Below are 23278 nucleotides of genomic sequence, written 5' to 3'. Positions count from 1 at the left end.
AATAAAATTAAAGAAATCATTAAAAAGTTGGTGTGTGGTGTATAAGGCTTAGGAATAGAATTTTTCAATAAATTAATGCTGCCAGGTGGCTTAGCCACGTCAAACGGGCAAAACGCTCAGGTGGCCCGGTAGCTTTACCTTGAATGGAATGGGTTGAGTTCGGTCGGTGGCAGCTATTCCTTCTCTTTTTGTCCACCATAAAGTCCTCTGTTGTCGGAATCTCGGTGATGCACGACGTGAATTTTTTCAAATGGCGTCGTTTCTGGTCGCTCGCTGTTTCCGTAGGCTTCAGAAACCCTTCCGCTTTTCCTCTTCCTCTTCATCCTCGCTCTATCTTTGTCCCTCCTTAAATTCCTTGTCCTCTTCGCCTATCCCAACACCAAACCTTGATCCTAACCTGAAACGTAATTATTGTAATCCGTTTAGGCAGTACTACCGGGTCAATCCCATTTTTGAATTCTCCCGTGAGAACTTCAAACTCAATTGGGATTTTATATCAGTTGCGCATATTTCGACGAGTGTGAGGGAGAGCGAGGAGGATAAGGGAGGGTCGAGACCGTTGAAGGCGGAGGTGTCTTGGATTGACTTGTACTTGCCAAAACAAGCTCGCCCTTATGCTCGTCTTGCTCGCCTCGATAAGCCCATTGGGACCTGGTTACTCGCTTGGCCTTGCATGTGGTATGACTGCTTTACTCTTTTTCTTTTCTTTCCTTCTTTTCTTGTCTTTTTGTGCGTGTGCGGTTTTTTTTTTTTTAATTTTTAATTTTTTTTTATAAACTGGCGAGGAGCTTAACCGTGAATATATTGAACCTCATAAATTGATGATAGTGGCAGTGACTTGTTTTTGTTTGCTTTAGTTTTCCTGTTGGACAACGAAGCTGCTTCAACTCTCTTAAATTCAGAATTTCTTCCTCTTGTTCGGCGTTTCGTGTCAATTAGTATTTAAGTCTTTAGTTTGGGTTTTCTATGTGATTGGGCGCTTTACTGAAGACTATATCCAGTTGTTCGTTAGCTATGGTTGGTGACATCAGGAATATGCTGAAAGATAATATGTTTTGGCCTTCCTGAAGAAGTAGTAGACCAAGCACATTGTTTCCCACACCCCAATTCCAGCTGACGGTTTTATTGTTTTGTATGTAAAACTTTGAAATTTAGAAGACTACGGAGGTATGAAATAGGAGCAATAGATGGTAATACCTGGTAATTTTTTTGCAGACTGTGCACTAACTTCTCTTCTGCATTTCTAGCTGATTGAAGCAGGCATAGCCGTTGCATTTGGGAAGTAATTTCCCATGCAATTGGGTAGTTAATAGACAGAAAATACTTTTCAAGACTCGGTAAATTTAAAAGAACTCTTTTACATTGTTGGAAATTAGAACTTGGATGCTTGTTTTATAATTCACCTTTTTCAGCACAATAGGGCTAGCTCCTGGCCTAATTGTAGGGTTAAGTGGGAAGTTCTTGATTCTGCAATGGGTTGATTGCTTGAAAGAGGAAAATGCTTTCCAACATTGTGTCCTCTCATGATCTTTGAATGTGCAGGCATTATGGTCATCTCTAATAGACCACATTAAGCATAAAGTAACCATTCTTCAAACTTCTATTTTCTTATGGCTTCTGAACGGGCTCCACCAACATACCTACATAACCACCAACTGTTGGGCACGATTTACACTATCCCAAAATTACTGAAACCTAATTTGAAGCCCATAACTCCGGAGCCACCTCCCAATGAAATAGGAGGCTCTTTCCTTGGCCACATCTTACACATACAATGCTACTCCAAGACTATGGTCAGCCGCTTCCACATATTGTCTATCATTAAAATCGTTCTTAAAGCTGCCATCCCAGCAAAATAAGTTGCCCTAGAAAGTATCTTATTTTTCGAAATATTCTTCCAAGGAAATGAAGAGGTAACTTGGCTGCTTGAGGGACAGGTGCACTAAAGAAAGACTTGGCCTCAAAGTACGCTTTTGGATGGGATCCAATAGTTGTTGTCAATACCATCTCTTCTCCACCTAAAAGAATATAACTTTTCAAAGAATGCAAAGAACAACTCTACCTCCCAGTCTATGCTAATCTAATAAAAGTAAGATTCTATAGTGGTATGTTATTAGAGTTTGGGAAGTGTTTTGCAACCGAAACCTACTTACAACAATTCATATGAAACAAATCTTGGAAGATTGTCTTCAATGGTTGGGCTCTACACCATACATAATATCAAAATCTGATTTGGATCCGTTGCCCACCTCAAATCTAATAATATGACAGAAATCCCCTCAACCCCTCTGAATGTGTTTCTGCACTCCAGAGCTTATGCCTACTCTTTTGATCAATAAAAATTTGTTTACCGATAATTTTTTTTTTCCTCACTCCAACATCAAGACTCCCGTTGACCTCATATGAACAAAACCCTTCATACCCTGACATTACCATACATGGTATCCACCATCAATCTCTACAAAATCTCTCTCCCCATTGCATAATGTCATAACTGTTTGCTTTGGAGAGTTTTCTGAAAAAAAAAAAAAGAAGAAAAAATCCCCAAACCTCCTTATGCTGTGGGTGGAAATCTTAGACCACTTGATATGGTAAACTCATCGCGACCTCCACCCAACAAGAGGTCCCACTAGAGCTTCTCAAGACGTTGGGCTACACGAACGAGGATAGTGTAACGACCTAAGGAAGGCCCAAGCCACATTTGGGCCATACTCCGAAAGGACTATTCAATGGTAGAATTGAAGCTTATAGAAATCATCATAAAGAGCAAGAACTTCTCCCTCCCAAGTAATAGTGGCCACCTATATTCACTTAACACAGGGTATCACAATCTCCTCCCTTAAATTCCTTACGTCCTAGTCATGTCTTTCTATCATAGGTGACACAACTTAAGAGTATAACACACCCACTATTAATAGAGTAGCTTCCAACCAACTAGGCAATGTTGTATTTTCTCGATAATGCCATCTGAGATGGATTGTACCTCGAAGGATGCCCCCAATGAAAGTTTCAGATATTTCATGGGCAAGTATGGTCCTCGACATCTGAGATTAGGCCAAGCCTCCATAATTATAAACCGCTCCTGCCGGTATTGATTCTGACTTTGCCAAATTGATTTTCATCCCTGGGATGGATTTAGAGAAAAACATTGTGTTGTTGTTGATACATCCTTATAATTATATATTTGAATTTCATAGACCATTCACTCATATTAACTTTTTTTATTTTTATATCGCAAGTAGTTTGGGTGCTGTGGTAAATTGTAATTTTGATAAATGCTATTAACTGGGGATCTGAAACTGTTGTTTATTGGTTTAGGTCAATTACCTTGGCCACATCCCCAGGACAGCTTCCTGATTTTAAGATGTTGACGCTGTTTGGTTGTGGAGCTTTGCTTCTAAGGGGTGCTGGATGTACCATAAACGATCTTCTTGATCGAGATATTGATATAATGGTAAGTCTCACTGATTTCTACCCCTTCAGGTAAATGTAATCATGTTATTTATACTGGGATACAATGTTTGTTTTAGTTGCTAAAATTTGTCTTATGAGTATGTTTCTATGCATATTTGTGGTGATTTGGAGCATTATGTGTTGTCATTTGGCGAGCACATCAAATAAGCGAAATGGCTTTGCTTTTTTCGTGACTAAATGTTGTTTGTTTTCTTGAGATTCCAATTTTTTGTTGGAAATGAAACATGTTTAGTTTAAATTAGGATTCATGCTTACTGGATGTAACAAAATCATAAACTTTTCTATTGGCTGTCAATTTACCACAACCTTCCCCCTTTATTGGGGGACTGGCTGTTTATTGGTAGGACATTAAAGAAAAAATTATTTACTTAGTTGTGAGTGCTGTTGTTGGACTTAATTGATGATGGGATAGTGTAGCTGTTAGTATTTATATTCCCATATCTATCTTCAGTCGTTGCACATGTTCATTTGATTGTTTTACCCATTTTTGGGAGGTTCTGAAACTTGTAATTGAATCTGTTTTCTGAACACTGTATATATGTTTAGTGTTACAACCTCATATTTTTTATGGAAGGTTGTAACTCTTTCACTGTTAGATTTGCTACTTGGGTAATGATTATTCTTATTCTTATTCTTATTATTATTATTATTATTATTATTATTATTATTATTATTATTATTTTGCTTGAGGTTGATAAGAGTGCACCATAAAAAATACCATTGAGGCCTATGGTGGATAGTTGGCCTATGGTCTTTATGTATCATTGAAGCCACTTGATGCAGACTGTAGCACCTGATTTGGTGAATCAACAAGCGATTTTCTATTTTTTTTTTCAAATATAATATGTATTTTCACAGCACTAAATCACATGCACAAACAAAGCATAAATAGATAACTAAAGAGGAGAATAAGTTTCACCATTGATCCGGCCAAAGACATCGTGTATTTCTAGTAGGAAAGTGGACATTGTTTAACATTGTGTGGGGACCGCTAGAAATGAAAAACTCGGGAGTGAGCCTAGCTGCCCTTCCTGTAACTACTGAAATCACCCGTATAGCATATGAAAAAGAAGGAATTCTATGATCTACGTTAACTGCCAACCGCTCAGTAAGACAATCAGGCGTACCTCAATATCGATATATCCTTGCTTTCCCCCTAAAGTTCCTAGAGCCCCGATCTGCCAGTCTGCATAGGTGTCTAGTCTAGCCTAAGAAAACCAAACTCAACCAGCTATATCTGCAATCGCTTATGTTGGTCCTATACTGTATTGATAACCATCTTTCTCACCCATCCCACCATTTAGTATGAATGGTGTAAGGGACGACCTTTTTTCTTTCCTTTACCTTGTTTGCAACTTTTAGATTAGGTTACGTTTGGGTAGTGAAAATACCTGAGAAGTGTTGAGAATATTTGTGAATAGTTATGAGTAGAGATTGAAGTGTGTTTGTGGGTCCCATTGAGAGCATTTTGAGTTGTTTGGATGTATGAAGTATGTTGAGTTGTTGACTTTTGGATAGATAGTTGAAAAATGTGTGGGTCCCATCAATGGGTCTGCGAGAGGTGGTGGAGGTGTGGTGGCCTGGGTGGCCGCTTACGGCGGCTCAAGTGGACAAAAATGGGTGAAACCCATTCCGGTTGGGTTACCGCAGGGGAGAGAGAGCTGCGCGTGGGGGAGATCGGTGGTGGCTGGCTTGGTCGCCTTCATGAGGGGGAGTCGCCAGTGGTAACACAAGCCGCACCTCCACCACCTCTCGCAGACCCATTGATGGGACCCATACATTTTTCAACTATCTATCCAAAAGTCAACAACTCAATATATTTCATATATCCAAACAACTCAAAATGCTCTCAATGGGACCCATAAATCCACTTCAATCTCTATTCATAACTATTCACAAACATTCTCAACACTTCTCAGGTATTCTCACTACCTAAACGTAACTTTAGTTTAAAAGTTGCAAACAAGGTAACACAAGCTGCCACCCACGGCCAACCACCACCACCATTAGCTTCACCGACATCCCCAAGCCTTTTCCTAGTAATCTCGAGTCTTCGTTTGTCCCCGTTCGAAATCTTGCATTCTGAGACCCACGGCCACAGTGCATTTTGCACTATTCCGTTGCTGTGTCGCCACCTTTTGCACCTCCGTGATCATTCAAAAATTATACTATAGCGCTGTAAGTATTTTTCCAAAGAAATTTCGTTATTTAAATATATTTTTGTACTAACTCATTTTACTGTGATTTGGTTGGTTATGCCAGATTGAGTCCGAGGAAACTGAGTTTTTGTGTAATTGCAATTATGTTCATGTGTTTATTGAAAACTGGGTTTTCATGTGAGAAATGATTTTTGGATGCGTGTGTATCACGACCCCAAGTCGAGATGAGATATTATCTCGGTGGAGCTCCTTTGATCACTCGGAAGTGGAATATACTGAGTGACGTCCCCTGGGTTGTCGCTAGGCGACAACGGGATCAGACGGGATGGCAACGCTCTTGAGTCGACTCCGTGGCCCCTCTGCTGGCGGGGGTTAGAGGATGTTTGGCTACGAACACGCTGGGCACAGAACTGGTAATCGCTAGTTACAAAGTTGAGTCGGTCGTTACCCGTGGTTTGACAATGGGAGCCAGGATGTGCGGATGATCCCTAGGGGAGATCATGCTGCATACGGTTAAAATGGATTATTAGGCTATTTTCTGAAAAAATAGTGTGCTGGATAAAAGGATTTTGTGTGAGTCATTTTCTGGGAAAATGACTGATTATTATTTTTAGGCCAAATGAGATTTTGGCGCGCGTTGTTAAATGTTCATTTTCAGGAAAAATGTTGTTTTGAGAATAATGCATACTTCATCATATGCATGCATGTTGGTTGCATGAATACACTTTTATCTCATGGGTTGTTTGGATTATACTTATCTGCGGTACCGTTTTATGGTATCCCAGATTTCGATATAGATGAAGCTGAGGGTGAGCCTGAGGATTTGGCTCCTCCCGATGAGTGATATGGGATCGCTCGTTATTGTATTTGGATTTGTATTAAATTTTATTTTGGGTTAACTGTATAACTCTTTTTAATCATTTTATTTATGTTAATTTGTATTAAAAATTATGGTACTTAGTTAGCTTACTTAATTATCCGCTGCGTTGTTCATTGTATACTGTTGCATGTACACACACTTGACACTATCGTTGAGATGCTTGACCGTGTTGTCATCATCCGGGTGTCGATTCCCGTGTTCCCGTACATGGGGGTCAGGGGCGCCACAAGTGGTATCAGAGCAGTTCGGCTCTGGGTAAAACCACATGTCCCTTAGGTTAGATACCAGAAATATTTTTTTTTAAAGTTGTAAATTGAAATTATTTATTAAGTATGATATATTATAGGTTTATTTGTATTTTATTTTATTTTATTTTATGTTATATTATTTTATTTTATTTTACCTTATTTTATTTTTTTGGTGTTGCTTTTGGTTGTGTTTGATTTTGTCCGGAGTTTTAAGCGGGGTTAAAGATTGCTCTATGACAGGAAGATGGTGAGACCAAGAAGGCCAACTAATGAGCCCGAGGATGAGTTACCGAGAGGCGATGGGAATTATGCCATGGCAAGGGCATTAAATCGGATGATGGAGTTCCTCCAACAGAATATTTGGCCGCCGCAAGGAGATTAGTATAGAGCGGTGCGGGCCGGGTGCACCTATGAGTGCTTCCTAGCGCATAGGACCCTTGCCTTTACTGGTGAAGAGGATCCACTACGGGCTAGAAGGTGGATTGAAGATCTTGAAAGGACATTTGAAGTCTGTGGTTGCACGGAGGCCCAGATGGTGTTGTATGGGAGTTATTTGCTGCAAGGCGAAGCGGCAAATTGGTGGCAGACTGAGCGGCAACTCCTAGAGATGGAGTTGGGATCTTTTGCAGCTGTGTCTTGGTAGCATTTCAAGAAAGAGTTTGACGACCGTTTCTTCCCTGTTCTGCGAGACTGCAGAAGGCACGAGAATTCAATAGCTTGGTTCAAGGAGATATGACTGTTGAACAATATGCTAGAAAATTTATGGAGCTTGGACGGTTCGCTACCCACCTCATTGCCACTGAGGAGTTGCTAGCCGAGCGTTTTCAGGAGGGTCTGTGACATGAGATACGTAGACAAGTAGCTTGCCACCAGATTTCAGATTTTCAGAGATTGGTGGATTTGGCCACTATTGCGGAACGGGAAAATAGTTTTGCGGTAGGCTCCCCTCTGGGTCAAAAGAGGCGAAGTTTTGTTAGTGAGGGGAGTAGTTCTGGGTCGCCACACAAGTTTGTACAGAGGACTGGGGCCCGATCGTAGACAGCCTCCGGTGTTCGTGCAGGAGGCCGAGTTCTAGGATGTAATAGGTGTAATAGAGCCCACGAGGGCGACTGCGGTCAGAGGGGGATCCAGTGTTTTAGATGTGACCAGCCGGGTCACTTTGCTCGTGAGTGTCCCAACCAAGCTCAAGGAGGTAGATGAGGTCGACATAGTGGGAGGAACAGCCAGAGACAACTGGTGCAAGCTCGGGTCTATGTTGTGACTCCCGGTGATGTGGATTATGAGGCTCTAGAGACTCACGATGCCAAGGTGATTACTAGTATGCATTTAGTTTAATTTTTGGATTTGATGTTTGGTGTGGGTTGATTTTTTTGAATTTCATTGGTGTATGTGTTTGCCTCAGGTAGAGTTTGTCTATATGATTTTTATGCATGTACCTTGTTTGACTATGGGGCATCTCAATCTTTTGTGTCCGTCACTTTTGCACGGATGTGCAATCTAGTTACAGAGCTTTTATCACAATCCTTGGTAGTGACTCTTCCAAATGGTGAGATTGTGTGGTGCTCCAAAGTTGCTTTAGGCTGTCTTTTGAATTTTGGTGGGAGGACACTTGCGGTAGATTTAATTGTATTCAAGTTGCTTGAGTTTGACATAATTCCGGGTATGGATTGGTTGCATTGATATTCTGCAAACATTAATTGTAGAAGTCGGGTAATTGGCTTTCAACTTTCGGATGAAGACTATTTGGAATTTGTGGGAAGCAAGTTGAAGGCAAGACCAGCAGTTATATCTGCAATTCAAGGAAAAAGAGATATAGCTTGTGGAGCAGATGCATTTTTGGTTCAAGTGGTGTCTACGCCATCTGAGAAGAAGTCTTTAGTGGATATTCCAGTTGTGGAAGAATTCCTTGATGTGTTCGTGGATGAGTTACCCGGATTGCCTCCAGTTCACGAGTTGGAATTTGTTATCGATTTGGAACTTGGAGCAGCTCCTGTGCATAAGGCTCCCTACCGTATGGCATCGGTTGAGTTAAAAGAGTTGAAAACTCAATTGCAAGAACTAGTTGATAAGGGATTTATTCAGCCTAGTACTTCACCGTGGGGAGCGCCTGTTTTATTTGTCAAGAAGAAAGACGGTACTCTCAGAATGTGTAGTCTGACTATCAGGAACTTAACAAGGTGACTATCAAGAACAAGTACCCTCTTCCTAGAATCGATGATTTGTTTGACCAGCTTCAAGGAGCAGCTGTCTTCTTGAAGATTGACTTGAGAGATCAGGGTACTACGAGTTGAGGATAAGGGATAAGGATGTGCCCAAGACTACTTTCAAGACGAGGTATGGACATTATGAATTTAAAGTGATGTCTTTTGGGTTAGCTAATGCCCCTGCCGCCTTTATGGATTTGATGAATCGGGTGTTTCGACCTTTTTTGGATTCATTTGTGGTAGTGTTCCTTGATGACATTCTGATTTATTCTCGAGATTTGGAAGAGCATGCTTGTCACCTTTGTCTGGCACTTAGGAAGTTAAGAGAGCATCAGTTGTATGCTAAGCTAAGTAAATGTAAATTTTGGTTGGACGAAGTTAAGCTTCTTGGACATGTGATTTCCCAAGAGGGAGTGGTCGTAGATCCTAGCAAGGTGGAAGTTGTTTTGTCATGGCCTCGCCCTTCAACAGTACGTGAGATATGGAGTTTCTTGGGACTTACTGGTTATTATCGAAGATTTGCGGAAGGATTTTCTCGACTATCCGGACCTCTCACTGCTTTGACTAGGAAGAATACTGAGTTTGATGGTCAGACAGATGCGAGAGAAGTTTCTCGTAATCCACATCACCGGGAGTCACAGCATAGACCCGAGCTTGCACCAGTTGTCTCTGGCTGTTCCTCTCACCACGCCGACCTCCTCTACCTCCTTGAGGTTGGGACACTCATGAGCAAAGTGACCCGGCTGGCCACATCTAAAACACTGGATCCCCCTCTGACTGCAGTCACCCTCATGGGCTCTATTACACCTATTACATACTGGAGCTCGGCCTCCTGCACAACTGGAGGCAATCCGGGTAACTCATCTACGAACACATCAGGGAATTCTTTCACAACTAGAATATCCACTAAAGACTTATTCTCAGATGGCGTAGACACCACTTGAACCAAAAATGCATTTGCTCCACAAGCTATATCTCTTTTTCCTTGAATTGCAGATATAACTGCTGGTCTTGCCTTCAACTTGCTTCCCACAAATTCCAAATAGTCTCCATCCGAAAGTTGAAAGCCAATTACCCGACTTCTATAATTAATGTTTGCAGAATATCGATGCAACCAATCCATACCCGGAATTATGTCAAACCCAAGCAACTTGAATACAATTAAATCTGCCGCAAGTGTCCTCCCACCAAAATTCAAAGGACAGCCTAAAGCAACTTTGGAGTACCACACAATCTCACCATTTGGAAGTCACTACCAAGGATTGTGATAAAGGCTCTGTGACTAGATTGCACATCAGTGCAAAAGTGGCGGACACAAAAGATTGAGATGCCCCAGAGTCAAACAAGGTACATGCATAAAAATCATATAGACAAACTCTACTTGAGGCAAACACATACACCAATGAAATTCAAAAAAATAACCCACGCCAAACATCAAATCCAAAAATTAAACTAAATGCATACCAGTAATCACCCTGGCATCGTGAGTCTCTAGAGCCTCGTAATCCACATCACCGGGAGTCACAACATAGACCCGTGCTTGCACCAGTTGTCTCTGGCTGTTCCTCCCACCATGTCGACCTCATCTACCTCCTTGAGCTTGGTTGGGACACTCACGAGCAAAGTGACCCGGCTGGCCACATCTAAAACACTAGATCCCCCTCTGACCGCAGTCGCCCTCGTGGGCTCTATTACACCTATTACATACTGGAGCTCGGCCTCCTGCACGAACACCAGAGGCTGTCTGCGATCGGGCCCCAGTCCTTTGTACAAACTTGTGTGGCGACCCAGTACTACTCCCCTCACTAACAAAACTTCGCCTCTTTTGACCCGGAGGGGAGCCTACCGAAAAACTATTTTCCCGTTCCGCAATAGTGGCCAAATCCACCAATCTCTGAAAATCTGAAATCTGGTGGCAAGCTACTTGTCTGCTTATCTCATGTCGCAGACCCTCCTGAAAAGGCTCGGCTAGCAACTCCTCAGTGGCAATGAGGTGGGTAGCGAACCGTCCAAGCTCCATAAATTTTCTGGCATATTGTTCAACAGTCATATCTCCTTGAACCAAGCTATTGAATTCTTGTGCCTTCTGCCGTCTCGTAGAACAGGGAATGGAGCCATCTTGCAATATCCTGTCCAACTCAAAACCTCATTCCACAAGAATATTGTCACTTCATAGTGAAGAAAAAGGTGATTTACTGATTCTCCACCCCTTTTACACGACACATCAATCAACAATAAACATACCTCTCCTTCTAACATTATCAGTAGTCAAAACTTTGCCCAAAGAAGCCACCCAACAGAAAAAAGCAACCTTAGAGGGAACTTTCACTTTCCATATACTTTTCCAAGAAAAAACACAACTACTTTGGCTTGACAAAATTCTGTAATAAGTAGAAACTGAAAACTTAGCATTTCCAGCAGGAATCCACACCATGCTATCCTCTCTTTCTGGCACCAACTTTGAGCTGTAGAGTTTAACCAGCAGAGCCTTAACTTCATCCACTTCCCAATCATTACATTCCCTTATAAAAATGATATTCCAATCAACCTTGTTATTACTACTACATTAAGAATCATAAATAGTTGCATTATGATCCCTAGCAAATCTGAAAAGGGTAGGAAATTCCAGCTTAAGAACAGTATCCCCACACCACTGATCATGCCAAAAGAGAATCCTCTTTCCATCTCCAACCTTCAATCTGAAATTATTGGAGAAGGAATCCCATCCTTTTCTAATAAATTTCCACAAACTAACCCCGTAAGCTCCACTAGCTGCTTTAGTACACCAACCTCCCCTCAAACTTCCATATTTCACTTCTATAACATTTTTCCAAAGGGCTTTACTCTCCAATTGAAATCTCCAAAGCCATTTCCCAAGTAACGCTCTATTAAAAATCCTTAAATCTTTAATCCCCATACCACCACGATCCAATGGTTGACAAACCTTCTTCCAACTAATCAAATGAAACTTCTTTTCCTTACCTTTGCCTCCGCATAAGAAATTTCGAAATAAACTCCCAATTCTCATTTCAACCCTTGCCGGAAGAGGAAAAAGAGAAAGGAAATAGGTGCGCAGGTTGGAAAACGTACTCTTTAAAAGAGTTAGTCTTCCCCCCTTAGACGAGTAGATCCTCTTCCAACCAGTTAACCTCCTTTCAATTTTTTCAATCACCCCATCCCATATGCTAACAGCTTTAAAAGAGGCTCCCAAAGGAAGCCCAAGATACCTCAAGGGCAAAGAAGAGATTCTGCACCCCAATAAATTAGCCAAGTCTGATAAATTCTGAACATCACCCACAGGAACAATTTCAGACTTCGATAAATTAACTCTTAACCCCGAAACAGCTTCAAAACACAACAAAAGTTCTCTTAAAGCACGTATATTATCCAAATCAGGCTCACTAAAAATCGAAGTGTCATCAACAAATAACAAATGATAGATCTTTAAACTATTCCTAGTTTCACTACCCACCACAAAACTGGACAGAAGATTACCCTCCACAGCCTTCTCAATCATTCTACTCATAGCATCCATAATCATAACAAAAAGAAAGGGGAAATGGGATCATCTTGCCTCAAACCACGGGAGCTACAAAAGAAACCAGCCGGTTCTCCATTCACCAAAATAGAAAATTTTGAAGTCGAAACACAATGCAAAAAGTTTTTGAATTTTCAAAAAACTTTAAAAATAAAACTTCAAAGCCATCCATGGTGGCTGGTGGGGCCACCAAGGAACCCATTGGTGGCAGAGATTCTTTTTTTATAAAAAAATTTACTTGCCACGCGTCGGTCTCTGATTGGTACTCATGGTTTCTGTTAACGGTGATTGATGGAAAAATAGACGGAAGGTCCTATTTCTAACAAATGCATACCATAGGGGGCTATGACTAATAAAAAATGCATAAGTATCTAAATTGAAATAGACCACAGCAGAGCGGGGTGTCTAGCCAAAATTTCCTATCGTAAAAGATGTTATAGTTTGGGGGATGGTAATGTGTAATTTTGCCCCCCAAAAAGTAGAGAGGAAAGTAATAGGGATATGAATTTTCTCCTGCCATTTTAAAGTTAATTTAGTCCTCATTGTACCGCCATAGTCTTGATCCCTGCAACCGTGTCATATTGAATTTGTATTTTTGGGAATCTTTTTCAATTTGGAGATATAAAGTTTATTTTGTGATTGATATTTTTTCCCTCCATCTTTCTTCGATTGAGAAAATATGGAAACTAAGGATATTTCTATTTTATTTTTGATTGATGATTTTTCATTTGACTCCAACTTATTTTTTTATTAGTATTTTACTCTGCATAATTATGCAAGAACCTTCTATAATGCAGGTGGAACGTACAAAGTTGCGACCAATTGCAAGTGGTCTTTTGTCACCATTTCAAGGACTTTGTTTTCTTGGGTTTCAATTGCTTTTGGGCCTTGGAATTCTTCTTCAGTTGGATAATTATAGGTTAGTGGCATTTTCATGTGTGATCCTTGAGCTGATAAATTACCAACTTTTTCTGTATCATTTTGTGTCTAGAGCTGAGAGCATCTATCTTCATGTGAGAAGGATCCTGGGAAACAATCAGTAGAATTTCTTACTTCTCTTCAACAAATGTTCATTGAAATTGAATATCTAACCTTTTAAGGCTTAAGAGAGTAATTTATGAAGAATATCAAATTGAGGCAATGACTATTTTCCTTCATATAGAGGCAAGTTCTCATGGTATGACATCATTGAATGGGGGGAAGCTAGCAATGAGTTTATTAGCTTACCAAACCGTGAACAAGATAGGACTGATTTCAAGTTTTTTCAAGATCTTGATACAACTTTTGGTTTATTCTTTCTCCAAAATCTGGCTGAACAAAATTTTTCAATAGATGCTTTTTAAATATAGAAATTTCATGTAATCTATGAATTTTCTTCATATCCTCAGTTTTAGTTTGCAAATTTGGTTAAATCAGCTCTTTACTGATACTATTATGTGTGTGTGGTTCTTGCAAATTGATGTGGCTTGTCTACTTCTGCCAGCCGTATTTTGGGGGCTTCATCCCTGTTGCTAGTCTTCTCCTATCCCCTTATGAAGAGGTTTACATTTTGGGTAATGTTGTTTGCTGTCCAATTCTGCTAACACATGCAAGTAAAACTTTGTTTTTTTCTTTCCTTGAATCAGCATTTTATGAGTTTTGACTAGTATTCTGACTAAATGCAAATATATCACTGCAGCCTCAAGCCTATCTAGGTCTCACCTTTAACTGGGGTGCTTTATTAGGGTGGGCTGCAATTAAAGGAAGTCTAGAACCAGCTATAGTGTTCCCATTATACATTTCTGGAGTATTTTGGACTCTTGTGTATGACACAATATATGCACATCAGGTATAATTTTTTATCTCTTGGAGACTATAATCATACTTCCTTACATTCTCCAACTGCTTCATGTAACCGAACTGACGTGCATGAATACAATGAGATTTCCTAAGACAAGCTCTTCTAATGGTTTTGTCAGTTCCTAGAAGGATTTGGATTATATTTTTTAAAGATATTTTTAGATAATCATTTAAAAATTTTGACTTGAGCTTTTAGAGTTAGCATTCAACAAATCCAAAGCTCAGGTTCTTTTCCATAAATACAGATCTTTGTTTATTATTTACCTGGGGGTGTCTCTGTAGTTTTCTATTTTCTTTTTAAACTTTTATTTTAAAATGAAAAATTTCAGCTGTTTTGACTTTTATCATGGAAAAAGTAGTTTTTTTTTTTTTTTAAAATCTTAGGAGGTTGTAAGTTATTCCGAGGAGTTTAGTTTGTTCAAGCTGTGTTTCTTAGACTTTTTTGTTATGATATGAAGGGTCCGTGGCTTACAGAACTGTCAAGTTTATTGAAATATGAAATATTTGTTAAGAGTAAATGCATTTCTCCTTGCTACCTAATAAATACTTTATCTAACTTGCATTCAGGATAAAGAAGATGACTTGAAAGTGGGTGTTAAATCTACGGCTTTGAGATTTGGGGATTCAACAAAGGGGTGGATTACCGGCTTTGGAATTGCATGCATCAGTAGCCTCACCCTCAGTGGATTTAATGCTGGGATTGGTATTTATTATGCTCTCTATGTTTGCTACTTTCTGTTAGTGTAATTCACTTATGATAATCTTTTTCTTTTTCTGAAAAATTAAAACATTCTGGAGCAGGGTGGCCATATTATGCATTTTTGGCAGCTGCGTCTGGACAATTGGCTTGGCAGATATGGACGGTGGACCTCTCATCCCGTGCTGATTGCAACAGGAAGTGCGTAATTTTTATTTAATAGATTTTTTCGGGTTCTAGTAAAACATAGGTTTACTGTTTATATTCTGTTGGTTGTTCTTTGGCTCACATGATGCATAAAGTCGTTCTATAATTCCTCTAGGGGCTACTGATTAAAAAAAAAAAAAAATTCCTCAAGGGGCAGACTTTCGAAAAATGCACATAGCTAGAGATCGTATTCTGGTCATAGGGTTTTTCTTGTCCTTTCATTCAGAGAAATGCCTTTGTTTTTTGTAATCTATAGATGATGAATGAGCCTTGTTTAGATGAATTTAGGTGTATCAGCTAATGCAGCTATTTGCCGTGAAGATCTAGGAGTGTGAGCAGTACAAGCTGAAAGGCTCCCATACTATATAAAATCTGAAATAATAGACATAGTGCTTGGCCAAGAACATCATTTGAAAGGGCTCATACATTAATTTTAACTGAACACTGAATATAGTGTGCATGCATGTGAACCTATGTTTTCGTGTATCACCTCTTTCTATAGAGAAGAGAAACATTATAACTGGAAAGATTTTTTGAGAAATGCATAGTAGTCCTGGCACTCTCTCGTTATAGGAGAGTATCTTTGTACTCTTTAGGAGAGAGAAAACCCTAAGGTACCCAATCCCCGCTGTCACCCTGCCACCGCCACAGACAAGATCGTCGGGCTCCGGCGACACCGCTGAGGGTAGTCTAGCGTTGGTCCTCCCTTTGGTGACCTGGAGTGTTTCTTTGGGGCTAAATTGATGAGATTCTCGGTGACAAGGAGATCTCTCGGAGGCGACATCGACCGTTGAACCTGTGCCTCTGTCATCACCACAGACAAGACCGACAGGCTCCGGTGACTCCTCTGAGGGCACTCCGGTGTTGGTCCTCCCTCTAGCGACTGGGATTTTCCACTCCTTTGGTTCGTTGGCGCAGATCTGGGGTAGTTCCATAACTCTTTCTCGTATAACATCTCTGATTTACATTTTATTCTCGTATAACATCTTCTTTCCTTGAGATGACGAAGTGAGATGATCTTGGGAGATGATCTTGTGATTTGGGATCAGAGGATGACGATGCACGATGTGGATTCGTCTCAAATGGATGGTGAGAGGTGGAATAAAAAACATTCATTTTTACGAAAGAGGGAGGAAATAGTTTTTGCATCTCTGAATGGAGTAAAAAGATGGCTAAGTTAATGTGTCTATGTGAGATGGCAACCTCATGGGTAGCTAAGGGGATAAAGGATTGTTTAGAACTCATCTATCATGAGGGATTCTTCCAGGAGCTAAGGATGGGTAATGGAGTTCTCATCATTCAACATCATATTAACGCAGTTGGCAGTTTTCTGCAACTCTCAGATTTCCGAAATGGAAGGAGGAAAGGTTTGTTGGTGATCCTGGAAGGTACAAATGGCATTGGATGGAAAGGTTTTCTGCATTCCATTTGAATCGTCACTGGGTCCAAAGCCGTTGTTCTGAAGCAAGCAAACAGAGGGGGAGTTTGTTGATGGAAAGACAGTAGGAAGGCCTCCCTCGGTCAAAGGTGCCTTGTATGCCTTGGTGTTGAGGTCATCGGTGGGTTGTCCGAGCGAGAAAGGATAAGGTATGACACTTGTAGGAGACGAAGGTTGTCAGGTGACATTAGGAGAAGTAGAAGGTAAGCCCCATGTGTTGCAGGGTGGAATGGCTGCCTCTGTCGGGTGTTTGAGGGTGGGAAGTGGAGGGGTCCTTGTGGGCCGTCAGAGCTTAATTGATTTGAGGTATGGAGTATGTGAGAGATCTTATGATTAAAGTGGATAAGGGGCTGGACATGGTCACAAGTTTAGGTGGTGGATCGAAAACGGACGAGAGGGGGGTGGGTAGATCCTACGGGTTTGAAGGCCTAAAGTGTGCCAGCACAGGGCATCTCGATGCCATCACAGATAGGGTCGTCGGACGTCGACATCATTGTTCACGCCGTTATCACTTAGGACATCGGCAGCTTGCCGTCTGATTGCCCTCAGTCACTAGTTGCAAATGGGGTTAGTACATTTTTCTAGGGTTCACTTTCAGTTCTAGATGGGGGTCCTTCCAGGGTTTTGAATGCATTGGATTTTGGAAGAAGCAGACTAGCCTCTTTCAGAAGATGAAAATGGGGTAACAAAATGTAGTGCTTCCCCTACTTATTCTATGCCTCCTGAGGGAGCAATAGGGTCTAACAAAGTGGCACAAAAAGGATCGTCGGGGGGTTGGAGCACCTACAAGCAATGTCCTCGTCATTGGAATGATGACACCTATGCCGAAGGTGAAGGAACCCTTAATGGTTACAACAACAATGGATAGCAACAATATAGCTATTGAGGAGGTTTGAGATTTGAATGTAGGACATGGCGGGGAGGAAATTATGGGTTTGTCGTTGGTGCCTTGTGAGGAGGAATATCTAGGGTCGGAAGTGCAGTTGGGAACTATCTCTGGGGATAATGTTGTTCCCTTGGTGTTTCTCTTTCTCTGATAAACAATATAGCGGGTTCACCATTGGATTGGGTTCTGCATAAGGTTTATGAGATTTAGAATATTGTAGGGCTTTCATATGGAAGATATGAAGACCAATTTAAAGCACTACTCACTACGGTTGAGGTGGACCACTTGCTTGAAATCAAATCAAGTTTTAAGAAAAGTAGGGAGTTAAAAGCGTTTTCTGGGAAAATCAACTACGATGCTAAGGGAGGTAGCTCCAGTCGAAGGAAGACTAAAGGGAGGGCATTATGAAGACGTCTTCATAGAGGGAGTTTAGGGTGGAGTATTAGTCTTACAGGAAACAAGTGGTTGGGGTTGGGGAGGTGTGTTCTATTCCAATTCGGGCTTAGTGTATTCCATTGTATTCGGGCTTGGGGTCATTAGGAGCTCTCTAGTATGGATTAGGTGTTTTTTTGTATACGTCTAGTGAGTGTACTTGGTTACTCCTATTGATATATATAATATTTTTACTTATAAAAAAAAATATACTTTCTTGTTATCGGTTCATGTTTTGTTTGATGTATATTAAAATTTGAGAAATTATGATAACAATACCTTTGCATTTTGGTTTTTTAATGTTAAGACCCCAGTTTTTAGTGGTTGAACTTTAACACCCGAGTTTCATAACATTTGAAATTCTAGACCTTCATATAATGCTCCGAGACTTTATTGGCTAAAATTGTTGACATGGGCTGTAGTGCCACTTGTAACATAAGCATTCATTAAAAAATAAAATAAAAGAACGACTTATAAAAAAAATAAAATAAATAAAAGAACAAAAAGAGGAAAAAAAACTTGGAGAACCCTCCATTGCCATCAATAGGGCTGGTAAGTGCAACTCGGCAGACTGAGGGGGAGAATCCCGTCCACCTCATGTCTCCCAATGCTGCAAGGTGAGATCGATCCCTCCCTCTTGCATGCTAGAGTGATGTCAACAACTTTGGTACCACAATGGGGGAGGCCCTCATCACGCATTGGATGAGGATTCCCCACCCTGCAAACACAGTGGAGCATTATTTTTGTTACACTTAGAACTGCATTGCTACACATGTAATTTCTGTCTAGAAATTGACGGCAAATAGACTGAGGTATTGAGTTTCAAATGTTATTGAACTTGGGTCTTTAATTTTCGTAAGTGAAATATTGGCTCTTAATTTAGAAAGCAAGCCAAAAAGTATAGGGGAGTGTTATCATAATTTTCCCAATTTTATTATAAATCTGATAAACATTACAATTTGTATGATTGCATGAACACGTCAGTTGAAATTTATAAAATCATATTAAGAAGTGGATAATGGATCATTTAGGAGGCCTTTGGTAGGAATGAAAACAAAAGGATCGTCTTATGAATCACATTATGCTGTATTTAAGTGTTAGTTAAAATTAATTTATTTCCCTCAGGTCTAATGTTCAAATCCTTGAGTGCAAACAATTTTTAAGGGCTACATCCCATTAGTGATATGCTGATTATTTACCTAATCCGTGTAATGTGGGCACGTTACACGGTTTGGAGGTTTAATTCGGTAACAGACATGTCAATTGCAGAATCTCCAGGGATCGTCGTAAAAAAAAAATATATATATATATATATATATTTAAAACTAATGTAGGATCCCCTTTCAAATAATGTATTTTCCATATTTAAGTCTATGGATCAACATGATGTTGTGCTTTCATTAGTCTAGACTCCAGACTCCAGCCTCCTAAGACGTCATTTAAAACAAGGGTTATCATCTTGATTACAACAATGGAGGCATTCTCTGAGAAGAAAGATTGGGTGGCTTCAGTGGAGGGTGTTTTTTTTTTTTTGAAAATTTTTGGTTGCACGATGCTCTTTATGGCCACATCAGCAATTTCTGTCATAAAGTTCACTGAAAATTAGTCGAAGGTCTTGAATATCAGATATTACAAAACTCGGGTCGTAAATTTTTACAATTGAAAACTCGGATTTTGATGTGAAAAACCATAAAGCAAAGAGGAGTATTATCACCATTTCCTATAAAATTATAACCATACATGATGTACATCACTCAAAGATCTAGATTACTTGAATTACTGAACAAGCATTAAGGGCAACCAGGTCAGCTCAGCCAATTTTTACTTCCTGTGTTCATTTGTTTTTTCTCTATTTTTTAAATGCCCCTTTCATACTCATTAAGAACATCTAATGTAAACAAAGGCAGCCTGTTGTCTCTTATACTCCCCCACCTTTACGCAGTTGAAAAGTACTGAAACTCTAATGATCCATTATTTTCTTGTTATAATGAGATCCATTAACTCTTGTGTCTATGCTATAAGCCTATATATATCTGACAAGTTGTAATGGGTCTCAATTTAGTTTCTGTTGAATTTTTCTTTCTTCTCGGTTGAGTTTGATCATTATGGTTTTGTTTTGTTCAGTAAGCTTTCATTATTATAAACTCATCTTTCTTTATTGAATCTTTGCTTCTCTCAGATTTGTGTCCAACAAGTGGTTCGGTGCTATTCTTTTCAGTGGGATCTTATTTGGAAGAGTTTTGTCATAATGGTATGGTTACATTTTCCAGAAAAGATGAGATGGGTTATAGACTTCCAAACTTGCTTTCCCTGCTCCACTGACTAATATCACATTAAGGTCAATTCTTAAATATGCACTCTTCATTTTGCGCTCATTCCATAGACAGTTACAACATTAGTTCTTTGAATTTCTTGGATTACAAAGGATTTGCAGATACCTGTCTCTCTCTAAAGAGGCTATCCGTTTGTTAGTAGTGGTTTTACTTGATCTCCTATTTACGATTTGCCCTTCGTTCCCCTTTATTAGGGCCATTTTTTGCTCTGACTTGATGCTTCAATTTATGATTTGCCCTTGTTTTCCATTGTTTGGGCCCTTTTTTTTTTCCGGGGAGAAACTCTCTTTTACTTTATGCGTGTATTTACAATTCTGTCTTTTTTTTTTTTTTTTTTAATTTTCTCTTTTCTTGGGGTTTTTGCTTTTGTGGAGGAAACTGTCTTAATCCTTGTTATCTTATATCTTATATAGCCTAGAGATTTGTGAATAGTATCGTTTCACTTGCAGAGTGGTTTTACAATTTTACCCTTCTTTGTATTTGATGTGTCCTTTTTCCTTATTATGGAAAATATCATACTCTTTTACTTGATGCGTTTGTCTTAAACTTGTTATTCTATATCTCATAGATATATATATATATATATATATATATATGAATAGTTTTACTTGAAGAGTGGTTTTACGACTTTGCCCTTCTTTGTCTTTTGGTTTGTCCTGTTTTCTTATTATGGAAAAGTTTAAAAGTCATATTATTATTCTGATATAATTTAATTTTTAAAGTTTAATATGGATGCAAATTGAAATTAATATTCTTTTTTATATCAGTTTTTAGTGTTAAGAATTTGTCTTACTATTTATAAATTTAAAACCTAAAAATATTAATGTTTAAAAAAATATTTTAATTTTGCAAAAATGATATTACCATTATGAAATTTTAAAAAAATAATATTATATTTAAATTTCAAAACCAAAATTGTCTTTAATGTTGCAAAATAATTTATTATTCCTATATAAAATTTATATTTGTATTATTTGCAAAATAATTCATAAAGCTAAATAATACTACTTAATCTGATATCATTTTCTCATTTAAGAAAAATAAAATTATATTTTCAGATTTGAAATTTAATCTTAAATACCTTGCATTGCTTATGCAAGTGAGAATTATAACATAATGAAATGATACTTCTAAGTGGATTTGCAGCTAAACTTTGTTTTAAAAAAGTTTATATTATATATATATAATTTGATCACAAGAGCAATTAATTTTTGCTTTTGCTTTAATTGTCTTATTTAGCAATTAATCTCCGTCTCGTATAACAGTTGTTCAATTGATATCTTGCAACATCTCTACTATTCACCACCTTATAGCTAAGCATGGTGAACTAGGCATGTGCCACGCACCTGCTATCTCTACCATCACAACTGTTTTGACTTCCATCTAGAATAGATCTTCATTTTACTAGAAGAATATTATTCTCAACCTAAGAACACTTTCAGCTTCACAATTTTTTTGGTAATGGAAATTTTATTGAAAATTCCAAAAGCATAAATAAACTATTACACATTTTAAAATGAGCAAAAACTTGAATAGAGCGAGTTGATTATGTAAAAATATATACCATGGGAAAAGGGTAAAAGTTGTAGTTTAGAACTAGAAATCTGCAAATAAGACCCTCAAAACATCTAATTATTGTGCATACCACGTTCAGGGAATGAAGGCTTCAAGATCAAATGAATGGCCGAAGATAAGTAAGTTAATTGGCAGCACTATAAGCTTCTCTCTCTCTCTATTTTTTTTTTCTCATCTCTCTCGCTCTCTTTCTCACACACCCACACACATGCATGGGTGCAGGCACGCATGTGTACAATGAGGTGCTCAAGGTGAGCATCAGTTGAGATACATTGTTAAAGGGCCCCTTTACTAGCAAATCACGTTGCTTTCATAACAATGTAACTGTTTGTGTATATGTTAATTCAGGTGTTGAATGGTTTCCTCATGCAGTGGGATTGCAGTACATTTGATGTTGCTGATGTTACGTTGTCCGGAGAAGGTTCTTTGCGAAAATTAGGAATAAAGGGTGGAATATTAAAGGCCCCTATTTTTGTTTCTGGTAACTGAGGGAGATAATTTGCTTCTGTGAGAAACATAGGCAGGTGCTAAAGTGAATTATTTTTTTGGAGTCCAGCTTTGGAAGCCCTTTGTCGTTGTAGGTGGTTAGAGAGAGCATTCATTTCACAGGCGAGAGGTAGGATCAGTCTGATCCTTTATTTTTAAGGTATCGATAGTAGTACAGCTACTAGTAATTTTTTACAGAAAACGTAGCTAAAAAGGAAAAAAAGTTCTGAACATCATTATTATTTCTAATGTATAGTTATTGATGTGTACTACCAATGTGTACCAACGACTCAAGTTGCTTGTAGGAGGTTTAATTTAACAATCCTCCACTTATTTATTCTTTAGAGATCAGTAAAGTAAAGTATTATTCCAGCATTTAATGTGTATATTTCCGGATTGAAATAGGATCATCTCCATTTTACTTGAAATGGAGGGGATCTTTGTCCATTTCTAGGGTAATGTCTCGAGGGAGGCCTGAGATACATTTGGGTTCATACTCTTAAGAGGAGTAGTTAGTGGTAGAATTGGAGTTCCATTGAAATTATTCCGAAGAGCTTCTTCCTCCTAAGCAATGTGAGATGTCATGTATCCTCTACACTTAATCATTCGGTATGGTGTATCGCAGAGAATCTATTTAGTGTGAAGTAATGGTTATTTTGGTCATTTCATATCATGTGGACAAATGAACTGACTCAAATATCAATGATTTACATTAAACAAATATTGTCTATTTCACTTGCAATGGGTGATTAATTGTCTGTTTTGTACATCATCATTCGTAGTAGCAGCAAATGAGGTGAATTAGATTACGAATGAGCTGAGAGACCAGTTTGATTCGCTTCTTTTTTCCTTATATTTAATTTGTCATGCTCCTACTCAACT

The 23278-nt window shown here is 39.0% G+C and overlaps 1 protein-coding gene across 2 annotated transcripts; it reads left to right on the top strand.

Annotated features, from left to right (window-relative positions):
- The first annotated feature begins 150 nt into the window (after nucleotides 1–150).
- On the top strand, nucleotides 151–22771 carry LOC108991440 (4-hydroxybenzoate polyprenyltransferase, mitochondrial). Of its 2 annotated transcripts, XR_004798072.1 has the most exons (11): nucleotides 151–678; nucleotides 3319–3454; nucleotides 13301–13422; nucleotides 13987–14056; nucleotides 14182–14331; nucleotides 14910–15045; nucleotides 15144–15240; nucleotides 20182–20253; nucleotides 21990–22029; nucleotides 22133–22161; nucleotides 22259–22771. XR_004798072.1 is itself a non-coding variant. In XM_035684829.1 (10 exons), the coding sequence occupies exons 1-8, from the start codon at nucleotides 251–253 to the stop codon at nucleotides 20249–20251; spliced, it is 1209 nt and encodes a 402-aa protein (XP_035540722.1). In that variant the 5' UTR covers nucleotides 151–250; the 3' UTR covers nucleotides 20252–20253; nucleotides 21990–22029; nucleotides 22283–22771. The 2 variants fall into 2 exon arrangements, 1 of the variants encoding a protein (XP_035540722.1); XM_035684829.1 differs by lacking the exon at nucleotides 22133–22161 and having other exon boundaries at nucleotides 22283–22771.
- The last annotated feature ends 507 nt before the right edge of the window (nucleotides 22772–23278 follow it).

Source organism: Juglans regia, chromosome 13 (assembly GCF_001411555.2).
Source record: "Juglans regia cultivar Chandler chromosome 13, Walnut 2.0, whole genome shotgun sequence".
In the NCBI taxonomy this organism is placed as follows: Eukaryota; Viridiplantae; Streptophyta; class Magnoliopsida; order Fagales; family Juglandaceae; genus Juglans; species Juglans regia.
This window is presented reverse-complemented; position numbering and strand designations above follow the sequence as displayed.

Coding starts and splice junctions, on each gene's coding strand:
- LOC108991440 (XM_035684829.1), top strand. CDS start 251: ATGGCGTCGTTTCTGGTCGCTCGCTGTTTCCGTAGGCTTCAGAAACCC. Junction 13,423..13,986: donor CTTCAGTTGGATAATTATAG/GTTAGTGGCATT, acceptor TACTTCTGCCAG/CCGTATTTTGGGGGCTTCAT. Junction 15,241..20,181: donor CGTGCTGATTGCAACAGGAA/GTGCGTAATTTT, acceptor TGCTTCTCTCAG/ATTTGTGTCCAACAAGTGGT.